Here is a 14,227-nt window from a genome sequence, read left to right on the forward strand (position 1 = left end):
TAAGTTCATGAAAGTTCTGATCCAGGTCAGAAGTTGGATATGGTCTTTAATCACACACAGATGTCAGTCAAAGAATTTGGACATGCACCCTTTCTATGTGTATTTTAATTTATTAAAAAGTTGTGTATCTCGTATTACTGTACTAATATAGTGAATACATTATAAAAATAGACCAACATGGGAAATTTAGTGACATGAAGATGAAGTATTTTTTTAATTTATTAATAACACAAAACTTTTTACTCCTGCTAAAGATATTATTAATTATGATGTTATGGTTGTTAATCATATTAATCATGGTGGCTTTGTACTAGCCATAATATCCAAGACGTATACTCTTCACTTATGTGAGATTCATCATTGGTAAGAGTCAGATATAAGTCCATATTTCAGTTGGTCTTCTGGATAGTTTTTAAGTTTGGAGTACTTTTCTTTTTGCATTTTCTAGGGCTGAGTTTCTGTATGTTCATTTGGCTCATCTTTTTTTTAAAAAAGCTTGTTTTTCTTTTTTTAACAATGTTATTGCAAAAGTTTACAGAAAAGTCATGCAGATGTTACAGAATTCTCATATATACCTCCTTTTACAGAAAAACCATGTAGATGATACAGAATTCTTATATATACCTCCTTACACATGCATTTTCCCCTATTATTAATACTTTGCGTTAGTGGGATATCTTTGTTTCAATTGATGAAACATTATTATTATGGTTATACAATTAAACATAGGCCATAGTTTGCATTGTGACTCACTGTTTGTGTTGTACCGTCCTATGCTTTTTTTTTTTTTTTTAAGTATTCTGGTAATATATATACAACCTAAAATTTTCCCTTTAAGCACATTCTGATATATGGTTCATTGAAGTTAATTACATTCTCAATGTTGTACTACTGTCACCATCATCCATTAGCAACACTTTTCATCACCCCAAACAAAAATTTTTCTGTACTAATTAAGCATCAACTCCCATTCCCTACCTGACACTAGCCTCTGTTGTACTGTTTTCTAGTTTCTGACTCTATGAATTTACCTACTATAATTATTTCATATCATCCTTTTGTGTCTGGCTTATTTCACTAAACATAATATCTTCAAGTTTCATCCATGTAGTCACATGTATCAGACCTTTATTCCTTTTTATGGCTGGTAATATTCCACTACATGTATGTACAGCATTTTGTTTATCCCTTCATCTGTTGATAGGCACTTGGATTACTTCCATCTTTTAGCAATTGTGAATAAATGCTGCTACGAATACTGGTTTGCAAATATGTGTTCAAGTCCCTGCTTTCAATTCTTTAGTGTATATTTCTGGAAGTAGGGTTGCCAGCTCATATGATAATTCTATATTTAATGTTCTGAGAAACTGCCAAACTGTTTTCCAGAGTGGCTGAACCATTTTGCATTCCCACCACAAATGAATGAGTGTTCTGTTTTCCATATTCTTTCCGACATTCGTTATTTTCTGTTTTTTAAAAGTTGCTATTCTATTAGATGTGAAATGGTATCTCACTGAGGTTATGATTTGTATTTCCTTAATAGCTAATGATTTCATCATTTTTTCCTGTACTTAATTGCCATTTGTGTATCTTTGGAAAAATGACTGCTCAAATCTTTTGTACATTTTTTTAATTGCAAAATCTTCGCAACCATACATTCTATACATGGTGTACAATTGATGGCTCACAATATCATCACATAGTTGTTTTTCCATTACCATGATCATTTTTTAGAACATTTGCATCACCCTAGAAAAATAAATCATAAAAAAGAAAAAACACATACATACCATACACCTTACCTCTCCCATGCATTGACCACTAGTGTTTCCATCTATCCAATTTATTTTATCCTTTATCCCCCCGTTATTTATTTATTTTTTATCCATATTTTTTACTCATCTGTCCATACCCTGGATATAAGGAGGATTAGACACAAGGCTTTCACAATCACACAGTCACACTGTAAACATTTTATCTTTATACATTCATCTTCAAGAATCTAGGCTACTAGAACACAGCTCAACAGTTTCAGGTACTTCCCTCTAGCTACTGCAATATACCACAAACTAAAAAGGGATATCTATATAATGCATAAAAATAACCTCTAGGATAACCTCTCAACTCTGATATCTCACAGCCACTGAAACTTTATTTTGTCTCATTTTTTCCCTCTTTTGGTCAGGAAGGCTTTTTCAATCTCTTATTGCCAGGTCTCAGCTCATCCCAGGAGTCCTGTCCTACATTGCCAGGGAGTCATGTCCAAATTAGGGGGGAGGTAAGTGAGTTTACCTGCCGAGTTGGCTGAGAGAGGCCACATCTGAGCAACAAAAGAGACTCTCTGGATGTGACTCTTAGGCCTAATTTTAAGTAGGTTTAATCTATTCTTTGCAGGAATAAATTTCACGGGGTCAAATCCCAAGATCAAGGGCTCAGCCTATTGATTTGGTTATCACCCCTGCTTTTTGCAAGAATATCAGAAATTCTCCAAATAGAGAAGTTGAATATTTTCTCCTTTCTCCCCATTATCCCAAGGGAACTTTGTAAATATTTCTTTATGCATTGCCCAAATCACTCTGGGATTTATCAGGGAATCACACTAACCTGGACAAACCAACAAAATCTCACACCCTATTGAAGATTCCATGTACTTAACGGTGTTCAACTTAAATGACCATGAAAGTAGAGTAGGAAGGACAGTACCCAAAATATACATTTTACACCAAAAAAAAACTCTTCCTTTAGTCTCACACAGAAGTTGAAGTTTTAAAATGTGGACGAAATCATCCTTTACAGTCTTAGCATGGTATGGCATCCTATACCAGTCTTCTGATATACCTTAATTCTATTCAGATCAGCTTCATTCATATCTCTACACGATGTCTGATCACTTTTTCAACTTTTTACACAGTTCCTGTATGGGGTACTGCTGACTTTCATAGCTTCAGAGCTCTGACTCTGAGTCTCAGGGGTCACATATACACCCAAATTTTCTGCGAAAGACCATGTAATATACAAACAGCTCAGTATCTCAAAATTTAGAATTAACAGTTATACCTCCTGAATATATGTGACTGCTGTAAGAGCTTACAATCTAAAACCCTTTACAATAAGCCCCAACCTGATAACCAATGCTCTTGACTTTAGTTCACCAAAGTTTTATATTATAGGTAGTCCATATGATTGAGGCATGATAAGATTTGTCTTTTTGTTCCCGACTTTTGTACATGTTTAATTGTGTTGTTTATCTTTTGTTATCAAGCTGTAAGATTCCATTTTATCCTGCATATTGAGCCCTTATTGGATATTTGGTTTCCAAATATTTTCTCCCATTCTGTAGGTTGTCTTTTTACTTTCATGATGAAGTTCTTTGATATACAAATGGTTTTAATTTTGAAGAAGTCCCATTTATCTATTTTTTCTTTTGTTGCTCATATTTTTGGTGTAAAGTCTAAGAAACCATTGCCTGACACCAGGTCCTGATGATTTCTTCTATGAGTTTTATAGTTTGGTTCTTATATTTAGGTCTTTGAGTCACCTTCATTCTTTTGCATATGGGCATCTAGTTTTCCCAGCACCATTTGTTAAATAAACTCTTCTTTCCTTTTGAATAGACTTGGTCCCTTTGTATACAACCAGTTGGCCATAGTTATGAGGGTTTATTTTTGAGTTTTCAATTCAATTGTCTATATCTCTGTTCTTGTGCTGGTACCCTTCTGTTTTGATTACTGTAACTTCGTAAATATATGTGTTTCGTTTTTTTTTTTTTGCATGCTATATGGTGGGGGTCACGTTTCATTCTTTTTCCATGTGAGTATCCTGTTATTGCAGCACCATGTGTTGAATTTTTTGTTTGTTTGTTTCTTTTCTTCTTTGTTTGCTTGGGGAAGTGTATGGGCTGGGAATCAGACCTGCATCTCTGGCATGGCAGGCAAGAATTCTACCACTGAACTACCCTTGCGCTCCTTGTAAATATGTTTTATATTGGGTCGAGTGTCCTCCAACTTCATTCTTTGTTTTCAAGATAATTTTGCCTATTCAGGGCAACTTATCCTTCCATATAAATGGGATAACTGACTTTTCCACTATGCAAAAAAGGCTATTGGAATATGATTAGGAATGCAAGGAATATGTAAATCACCTTAGGTAGAATTGATATCTTAACAATATTTATTCTAACAATCTATGAACATGGTGTGTTATTTTGTTTAATTCGTTCTTCTTTTATTTCTTTTAGCAATGTTTTATAGTTTTCTCCATCATTTTGAAAGATACCCTCACCAGATTTAAATTCTTGGCTAGCAGTTGTTTTCTTTCTCTTTGAATAATTTGTCTCACTCCTTCTTGCCTCCATGGTTTCTAATCAGAAATCAGGTTTCATCCTGTTTTGTTTTGTTTTTTCTTTTTTGGTATTTCATCTTTTCAAGACTCTCTTGTAGATAACACATTGCTTTTCTCTTGCAACTTCTAGAACTCTTTCCTTGTCCTTTTATTTCAGCAGTTTAATTACTAGTATATGTCTGGATGTGGTTCTCTTTGAGTGTATCCTGTTTGTGGTTCGTTAGTATTCTTGAGTATGTATGTTCATGTCTTCATTAAATTTAGTAAGTTTTCTGCCATTATTCCTTTGTATTCTCTCTGTCCCTTTCTCTCTTACTTCTCCTTCTGAGACTGCCATAATGTGTGTAGTGGTATGTTTGTTGGTATCCCACAGGTCTCAGGCTCCATTCTGTTTTTTGCATTTTTTTGTCTGTATGCTCCTCAGCTTAAGTCATTTGAATTGTCTTGTCTTTTTTTTTTTTTTTTTGCATGGGCAGGCACCAGAAATTGAATCCGGGTCTCCAGCATGGCAGGCGAGAATCCTGCCTTCTGAGCCACCAGGGCCCGCCCTGAATTGTCTTGTCCTTTAAGTTCACTGATTCTTTCATCTACCATCTCCAATCTGCTGTTGAAACCTTATAGGGAATTTTTCATTTCAGTTATTGTGGCCTTCACCTCCAATATTTTTGCATGGTTCCTTCTTAAAATGTCTATTTCTTTTCTAAGACTCTCATATTCCTCATTCATCATTTTCTGGATATCCTTTAGTTCCTTCTCTGTGTTGTTTTTCCTCCTGAGCATATTGATGATCTTTTTTTTTTTTTTAAGTCTTTGTCTGGCATGTCCAAAGTCTTGTATTCTTCATTGATGGTTTAGGGATTTTTATCTTGTTCCTTAATGGACCATCAATATATCCTTTGAAAAGTGTATGAGTGGGAGAAAGAATAAAAATTTAACTCTTGAAGGTTCCAAGGGTTGGCCCAAATTAATAAATCAAAAAAGAAACCAAAAATTACATACCCACCTGTTCTAGTTTGCTAGCTGCCAGAATTCAATATACCAGAAACTGAATAGCTTTTAAAAGGGGGAATTTAATGAGTTGCTGGTTTACAGTTCTAAGGCCGAGAAAATGTCCCAATTAAAACAAGTCTATAGAAATGTCCAATCTAAGGCATCTGTCCAGGGAAAGATACCTTGGCTCAAGAAGGCCGATGAAGTTCAGGGTCTCTCTCTCAAGTGAGAAGGCACATGGTGAACACAGTCAAGGTTTCTCTTTCAGCTGGAAGGGCACATGGCGAGCATGGCATCATCTGCTAGCTATGTCTATCTTGTGTAGAATGGATAAATAATTCATGGTATAGCCATATAATATATTATCCACAGCAGTGAATCTGAACAAGTTTCACACAGTAACATGGATGAATCTCCTAAATATAATGCTGAGTGAAAGATATAAGAAATGAAAGAATGTAAATTTATCGCATTTTAAAATTCACACAGAATTGAAAAAAACAGACAAAACTGTATTTTCCAGGGAAGAATAAACAAGAACATTATTATCAAAAAAGTTAGGGTATTTTTAGAAACTCTGGCAGGGAGAGGGGGCTTGATATCAGCAAGGAAAACATGGCAGGGGTGCTTCTAGGGTACTGGACATGTTCTGCTCCTTGACTTGAGTGGTGGTTACAAGGGTGTGCACTCTATTATTATTCAAAATATGGATATAGACCTTATGCACTGTTTGTCCTGAAAAAGGCTGACTGGCATTTCTGTTTTCCAGCCAATGGGATGTCACCATGTGGACAATATTATTAGAAAAAATATTTGCAAATTGCTTAGTCTGCCAGCTTTAAAATTAAGTGGGTTTGGCAAATTTTTAAGTTATGGAAAGTTCACATTATTTCACATTTTGTGCATTATAAATATTCAAATCTATAAATTTGCATAATTCAAATTGACAAATTATAACTCTTCAGTAATTGTATTTGCACAGCAAAGCATCAGTAATAGTAATAGCGATTGTGTCTGAGTGGTGGATGTAGAGATGATGTTCTTCTTTAGAATTTTCTATTTCTTAAAGTTTTTACAGAATAAATATACTACTTTTATGATCAAAGGGTACTATTAAAAGTTAGCTAGGTAGTTGATAACTAGTTAATAGTTAGAAAGATGAAAATAGCCATATTTCATGAAACGCTAAACCAGAGCATTGGACATCGGATGATGTGGCACATGCACACATGTTGGATGTGGCCATCAGAGTAGAATCAAGGGATCAAGTTATTGGTGGTTGAGTTTTATTAACTGTAATTCTATAGACCATTTTAAAGAACTAGAACCTGCTTCCAAATTAGTTTTTGTATATATAATGTTGTACACATATACTAATTCTTCCAACTTTATTTTGTTTTACACTGCTCTCCCCATGAAACTGTCCACTGCTCAGTAAGGAATATTTTTAACTACCTTTAATCCTGAAGTCTTTTCAATTATATAAAAGAGCAAAGGTTTAAATAATCTTAAGTAGAATTGTTTAGGGACCATCATTTTGAATATACTTAACATTTGCCATCCTGTGATTTGATTTTTGTTAAACCAAATATAGCATTATATATTATTCTTTACCAAGAAATTTTTAATAGTACATTAATCCTGTCAATTGATAGTCATATAAACTCAGCCAGAGATAGAGCTTAATATTCATGCTATAATGGTCTTATCAGACCTGGAAGTTCTTATGCATAGTAGAACAATTGTAGTTTTATAGCAGTAAAAAAGGTTGGAGATTTGTCTAAGTTATTGTAATTACCAACAGAATATTTCCTATAAAGCATGATCTTAATTTGGAAGCATTGTTTTAAAATTACAATTTGAGAAGCTTTTAAGATAGCGAATTTGTATTTGAAATTCTATTTCTTTTTACTTAGGTTACTTCCAACTGTAATTGATCAGAAATCTTTTATTTTCCCTCTGGAATCTGGAGATAAATTTTGGCGACCCCAAAGGCAGAGCAGTTCATTTCCACATTCCATTCCAAGAGTAAAGGTAGGAATAGCAAAATCTATTAAAGTAGAAAGTGGGTTCGTAATTGCCAAGGTTTGGAAGGATGGGAGAATGGAAATATCTCCTAGCTGATATGAGGTTTCTTTTAGGGGATGATGAAAATGTTCTAAAATTAGATAGTGGGATGATGTACAACTCTGATTATACTAAAAAACACTGAATTATATACTTTAAAAGGGTGAATTTTATGGTATGCAGTTATTATATCTCAGTAAAGCTGTTATAAAAATGTTTAATAGTAAATGTAGAAAATTTACTTTGTCTTCTAAGTTTGAAAATGGATATAGATATATAGGTCTTTTTCTACAATTTTATGAAATTGTTGGGTCAGAGGTGCTCATGGTATGGTCAGTTTCTATCGCAGAGCTTTCCTCAAAAAGCAAAAACTAAAAAAAACCCTAATGCCTTCACAATTTTTTTTTAACAAAGCCCTAGAAGAAAAATTTCCAAGTGGCAAGGAATATTTCATCTCTATTTGGGATTTTCTCAATTTGATTCCTATTTCTTCCCTGACTCTCCAGTAGTAATAATAGCTCACCTCTTTTGGGTACCAGGTACTGTTGTCAGTGTTTGGGGACTATTAATCTATCTAACCTTCAGAATAACCCTAGAAGGAAACATTATCTTCATTTTATTACTGTAAAAAATCAAGGTACAGGGATGTCAAATAAATACTCCAAGGGAATGAGACTAGCAAATGTCAGAGCCGGAATTACAAACCAGAAACTAGAGGAACAGAGCTGGACTGTTCAACAGTTTGCTACCCATTTTTAAATAATGGCTTTATTGAAATATAACTTGTATACCATAAAATTCACCCTTTTAAAGTGTTCAATTCAGTGGTTTAGTCTATTGACAAAGTTTTGAAAACCACATGGTCCCCTCCCCTTTTTTTAGTAGTTAGTATATGCTTTTTTTTTTTGACATGGGCAGGCTCTGGGAATCAAAACTGGGTCTCCGGCATGGCAGGCGAGAACTCTGCCACTGAGCCACCGTTGCACGCCCAGTATATGCATTTTTAAACATTTTTAAATTAGAGAAGTTGTAGGTTTACAGAAAAATCATGTAAAAAATAAAGTGTTCCCTCCTACTCCTCCCCCACCCCAGTTATAAACATTTCCATCAGTGTTGGTATCTTGGTTACAACTAATGAAAGGATATTGTAATTGTGCTATTAATTGTAATTCATAGTTTACATTAAGGTATATGTTCCCCCATATACCACCCATTTATTAAGATCCTGCATTAGTGCAGTACATTGCCACAGTTCATGAAAGAACATTTTTATAATTGTACTATTAACTATAGTCCGCTGCTTACAATAGGATTCAGTGTATTGTACAGTCCTACGGTTTATCGTTTTATTTTTTCTAGTAACATATATACACGACCTAAAATTGTCCCTTTTAAATACTCATGTATGTATTTATATATGTATTTCAATATATATGTATTTCAGTGCAGTTTCACGCACAATATTGTGCTACTATCACCACCATCCATTTTCAAAACTATACAATCAACCCAAATAGAAATTCTATGCATATGGTGTGAGATAGGGTTCCTTTTTCATTCACATGGAGTTAGGTCTTTGATTTTAGTGCTTCTTTTTAAATGTAACTATTTAGGGCATATACTTCCTTCTCACCACTGCCCTTGCTGCATCCCATAAGTTTTGATATGTTGTGTTCTTATTTTTATTCATTTTTGAATTTGCTGATTTCCCTTCTAATTTCTTCTTTGATCAATTGATTATATTAAGACTGTGTTATTTATCTTCCATACATTTGCAGATTTTACAATTCTCTACCTGTTATTGATTTCTGGTTTCTTTCCATTATGGTCAGAGATGATGCTTTGTATAGTTTCACTCTTTTTAAGTTGATTAAGATTTATTTTGTGACTCCACATATGGTCTGCCCTGGAGAATGATCCATGTGTAGTTGAGAAAAATGTCTATCCTGCTGTTTGAGAGTGCAATGTTCTGTATATATCTAGCACATTTATCATATTATTATAGTTCTCTGTCTCCTTATTGATTCTCTGTTGAGATGTTTTATCTATTGTTGAGAGTGGCATATTGAAGTCTACAACTGTTATTGTAGATATACCTATTTCTCCCTTCAGTATTGCCAGTGTATGCCTTATGTATTTTTTACCACCCTAGTTAGGTGTGCAAATATTTATGATTGCTATTTCTTCGAAGTTGATTGCCACTTTTATTAATATATAATGCCCTTCTTTGTCTCTTTTAAGATTTTTGCATTTAAAATCTGTTTTTTCCAATATTAGTATAGCTACCTCAGCTCTTTTTTTATTACTATTTTCATGGAATATCTATTTCTAATCTTTCACTTTCAACCTATTTGTGTCTTTGGGTCTAAGGTGAGTCTCTTGTAAACAACATCATTGAGTCATGCTTTTTTACCCATTATGCCAATCTGTGTCTTTTGATTGGAGAGTTTAAACCATTAATATTCAGTGTCTTACTGTAAAGGAGGTACTTATTTCAGCCATTTTGTCCTTTGGTTTTCAAATGGCATATCTTTTTTTTTTTTTTTTTTTTTGCCTCTTTTCCTTTATTGTACCCTCTGCTTAATATAGTTGATCTTTTGCTATGTATCAGGCTGATTTATTCTCACTTCTGTTTCTGTATATATTTTTAGATATTTATTTGTGGTTACCCTGGGGTTTGTATTATACAACCTACATTTATAATCTACTCATTTGAAAAGATAACAACTTAGCTTCAGTAGCATACATGTTCTCTGCTCCCATATCCCTTTTTCCCCCTCTTTAAATAGTTTTTGTCCTACATCACCCCCTTTATGTTCTGTGTGTCCATTATCAGGAAGTATGCCTTTTTCTCATTCCATTGTATTCTGACTCTTATAGAAATTAAAGGGTAGGGTTGTGTTTTAAGGATACAGTACTATTGGGTTTTGCATTTACCCTTTTGGTTACCTTTACTGAAGGTCTTCATTTCTTCACTCTACTCCAAGCCACTCTCTCCTGTCCTTTCCTGTTAACCTTCAGAACTCCCAAGTAATTCTTGATTAACTCATTCCACTTCTGTTTGTGTATGAACATTTTAAACTCTCCTCATTTCTGAAGGACAGTTTTGCTGGGTAAAGAATCTTTGACTGGCAGTTTGTCTCTTTCATTACCTTAAATATACCACTGCTTTCTCACCTCTGTGGTTTCTGATGAGAAATTGCACCTTAATTTTATTGAGGAGTCCTTGTATGTGGCAAATCACTTTTCTCTTGCCGCTTTCAGAATTCTCTTTTTATCTTTGGTATTTGATGTTTTGATCAATATGTGTCTTGGAGTGTGTTGTGCTTTTGTACAGCTATATTCATATTTTTCATAAGAGTTGGGAAATTTTAGGTCATTATTTCCTCAAATATGTCTGTCCCCTTTCCTTTTCTTGTCCTTCTGGGACACCCATGCTGCATATGTTTGCTTTATGCGCTCCTTCAAACCCCTGACATACTGCTCATTTTTTTCCTATTCTTTTTCTCTATTTATTCTTCTGACTGTATGATTTTGATTATCCTGATTCTTTCTTCTGTCTGTTTCAAATCTGCTGTTTGGATGCTTCTGGAATATTTTTAATCTCCATTATTGTAACTTTCATCCCCATAATTTCTGTTATGGTTCTTTTTTAAACTTTCAAATTCTTCTTTATGCTCACTTACTGTCTTCTACTGCCTTTTAGGTCTATATCTATATTTTCCTTCATCTTCTTGAATTGATTTAGTAGATTTGTTTGAATTTCTTTGATTAGTTGTTCCAAATCATATGTCTTTGAAGCTTTAATCTGTTCCCTTGACTAAGCCATATCTTCCTATTTCTTTATATGGCTTGTAATTTTTTACTGAATCTGGGCATCAGATTATTTTGATGAGTCAACTCTGAAGATCAGTTTCTCCCTCTTGTCTAGGGTTTTATTATTGACTGACTTTGTGTTAAGGCTCTTCTTTGATTCTTGGTCCAATTTATTCTAGAATTTTTGAGAAGCCCAAGTTTAACTGTTCAGATTTTCTCAGTTCTTCCTTATCTGGTTCTTGCCCTGGATATGCATCACACTTTTTAAGAGCGTATTTTTTGTGCAATTGTTTCACACTTTTAGGAGAAGCTTCCTTTCTTCTGTTTCTTCTCCAGAAATCTTGGTCTGTTCCATTTATTTTTGTGCAGAATTTTCTTCCAGCTCCAGTCATTTGTTTAAATTTTCTTCCTCACTCAATGCCCATTTTCCTTACACTTTCAGGTTCTGGGACCTCTCCTATCTTACAGCAGCCCAGTTCCCATTGTTAAATTGTGAGGGTTTTTTGCCTCTGGTTTCGTCCCAATTAGGATGTTCTGCCCCAGGACCAAGATGGGGTCAATCCAGAAAGGTGGGTCAATCCAGGAAAGTCCGTTTTGTGTTTAAGTGGTCCCATCAACAGAGATTGGATTGAATTCTGCTGTGGTCTCTCTCTTTTTCTTCCAGGGACCCTTTTGTATATGGCACTCCTCAGTGCTTATGCTCTGCCCTGGTTCTCTGTGGACTTGGATCGCTGTGCTTGGCTATGCATAGGGTTCTAACTTGCTTCTGTGAATGGCTCTATAGTTTGTATCCACAGCAGGAGGGGCCTGGGCCATGCTGTCTCTTTGTGACTCCCAAGCTACACAGGACCAAGTGAGGGAGAAGGGTCCAGACTGGGGAGTCTGAGAAGAAAATCTCCTACCTGATCTTGGAGATTGTTTTACTTTTTCTTCAATTCAGTATTTCTCCAGTCTTTATCATCCTCCAGAGTTTCAAGCAAGAGGAATTTGTCCTTTTATTAATAAATTCTGAGGGACCAGAGGGTGTCTTATGTCATCATGTTGATGACATCACTTTACCCAGTTCTGTGGTACCCTTTTTATAATTGTTTCTACTTCTCTATATTTTTCCTTCATCACAATTGACAGTTTATAATTAAATATTGAATTATATGTGGTGATTTTTGTTGTTGTTGTTGTTTGGTACGTGGGCTGGGAATTGAAACTATATGATCTTTTTAAAATATCTGTCTTCCCACTAGATTGTAAGCTTACTGAGGTATCCATATCAGTTTATTCATTGCTATTTAATGTCAGGGGACCCTCAATAAATATTTGTTCAATGAATAAATGAAAACTGCCAGTTACTGCTAATGTTGTTTGCCCTCATGTGAAATATCAGTCCAGTTTTCTCTACACTCTTAAAGCAGCCTGCCCCTGGCTCTGCCGTTGTACATTTTATATTGGATTCCTCCATCCATAATCTGTCCAGTCCTTCTTATGTGCCAAGGATGGTTGAGTCACCTTGGGATGAACAAGACAGACAGGGTCGTCTAGACTAACAATCAATAAGAAAATACCAAGTAATAATAAAGGCCCCAATTGAAATAAAGTAGAATGCTGTGATAAAAGGATATAAAACTTCTTATCTTGCTTACTATTAAGTACCTTCTTCAGTTAAATTTAAATTTTTTATTTTTTTACCAAGAATCTCAGGAGGGCCACAGTTGCTCAACAAATAGAAGATTGGAGGTCTTTCATTTTTAAGGAAAACAAAATAAAATATCTAAGATTAGGACTACTGAAGAATATATAGTTGCTATTATTGTTCCAGAGAAAAAAAATAAAACTATGGTTAGAAATGTATTTACCCAAAAAAGTTTTGAATCCTGGCAAATGATCATAAAGATAAGGAATCTTCTATACTAATTATAACCCCCCTGTTCTTTTAAATGCTGTAAGCCTGGGCAAGCTTCATTTAGAAAGGGGCATGGACTATTTCCCTCCCTGACTTTACCTCTGGGGCCTGGATCCCTATTGTTGTTTTATCGCTGATATCAGTGACACCTGCTTAAAAATGCATATCCACTGACACAAAAGATAGCTCTAATTTTGCATTATAAAGTCCATGACAAACAGTGCTGTTTTGCCAGCTGTTCGACATACCTAGTACATCAACATAAAAGCTTGTATTATTAAGTAGTTGTGAAATCCAACTGGGATATTACTACCTTTAATTGCATACTTACAACCTTTTAAACTAGGTAAACCCCAGTTGCTTCTTTAAACTCTCTTTCCCCAAAAGTAGATGGCTGTTTTTTTGGATTCTGTTTCACACCAAAAAGCTTAAATGTCAAACAATAAGGAGTTGCTCAATTGTAATTAAGAATTGCAATTAAGAATTGATTATTAAGCTTCTTTTACAATTGGAAAAGCACACCCAAAAACATTTATAATTTAAAAAATAAAGTTTGCACTAATCTCACTTTTTTAGGGTTTCCTTTAAAAAGAAGTAGAATTGTGGTAAAATATGTTGGAATAAAAATGTTATTTTCAGTACTTGCAGATAACTATGAAGAATACCAATATAGATTCCATTTTTGCATTTAGAAATATTCATTTGCTTTTTTCTCCATTTTTTTTTTTTAGCATGTTCTCTATTCAAGTCTCTACTGGCTCTTTTTTTATTATTAATTAAAGAAAAAAAAGAAATTAACACAACATTTAGAAATCATTCCATTCTACATATGCACTCAGTAATTCTTAACATCATCACATAGATGCATGATCATCATTTCTTAGTACATCATTTCTTAGTATTTCTTTGTTGGTAATACATATATAGAATGATCACGTATGCAGATGTATAGGAGTCAGGTTGATTTGTAAATGTTTTTGTTTTTACTAAAACAGGTTTCATTACAACAAACTCCTCAGCTAATCCATTGGGGATCTCTGGAGTTGGGATGGCCCTTAAGGTCATCCCAAATTGAGACAAGAGACTAGGCTTTGTTCTCTGCAGCAACCAGTCATC

At 34.3% G+C, this 14,227-nt stretch overlaps 1 protein-coding gene across 16 annotated transcripts in view; it reads left to right on the forward strand.

Moving 5' to 3' along the window:
- The window catches only part of IQCH (IQ motif containing H), a 242,045-nt gene that overhangs the window by 17,780 nt on the left and 210,038 nt on the right, over window positions 1–14,227 (forward strand). For all 16 annotated transcript variants that reach the window (XM_077128303.1, XM_077128304.1, XM_077128292.1 and 13 more), the window contains exon 4: window positions 7,248–7,365. In XM_077128303.1, the coding sequence (XP_076984418.1) occupies window positions 7,248–7,365 (118 nt within the window). The remainder of the gene's footprint in view (window positions 1–7,247; window positions 7,366–14,227) is intronic.

This window comes from Tamandua tetradactyla, chromosome 14 (genome assembly GCF_023851605.1).
Source record: "Tamandua tetradactyla isolate mTamTet1 chromosome 14, mTamTet1.pri, whole genome shotgun sequence".
Lineage (NCBI taxonomy): Eukaryota > Metazoa > Chordata > Mammalia > Pilosa > Myrmecophagidae > Tamandua > Tamandua tetradactyla.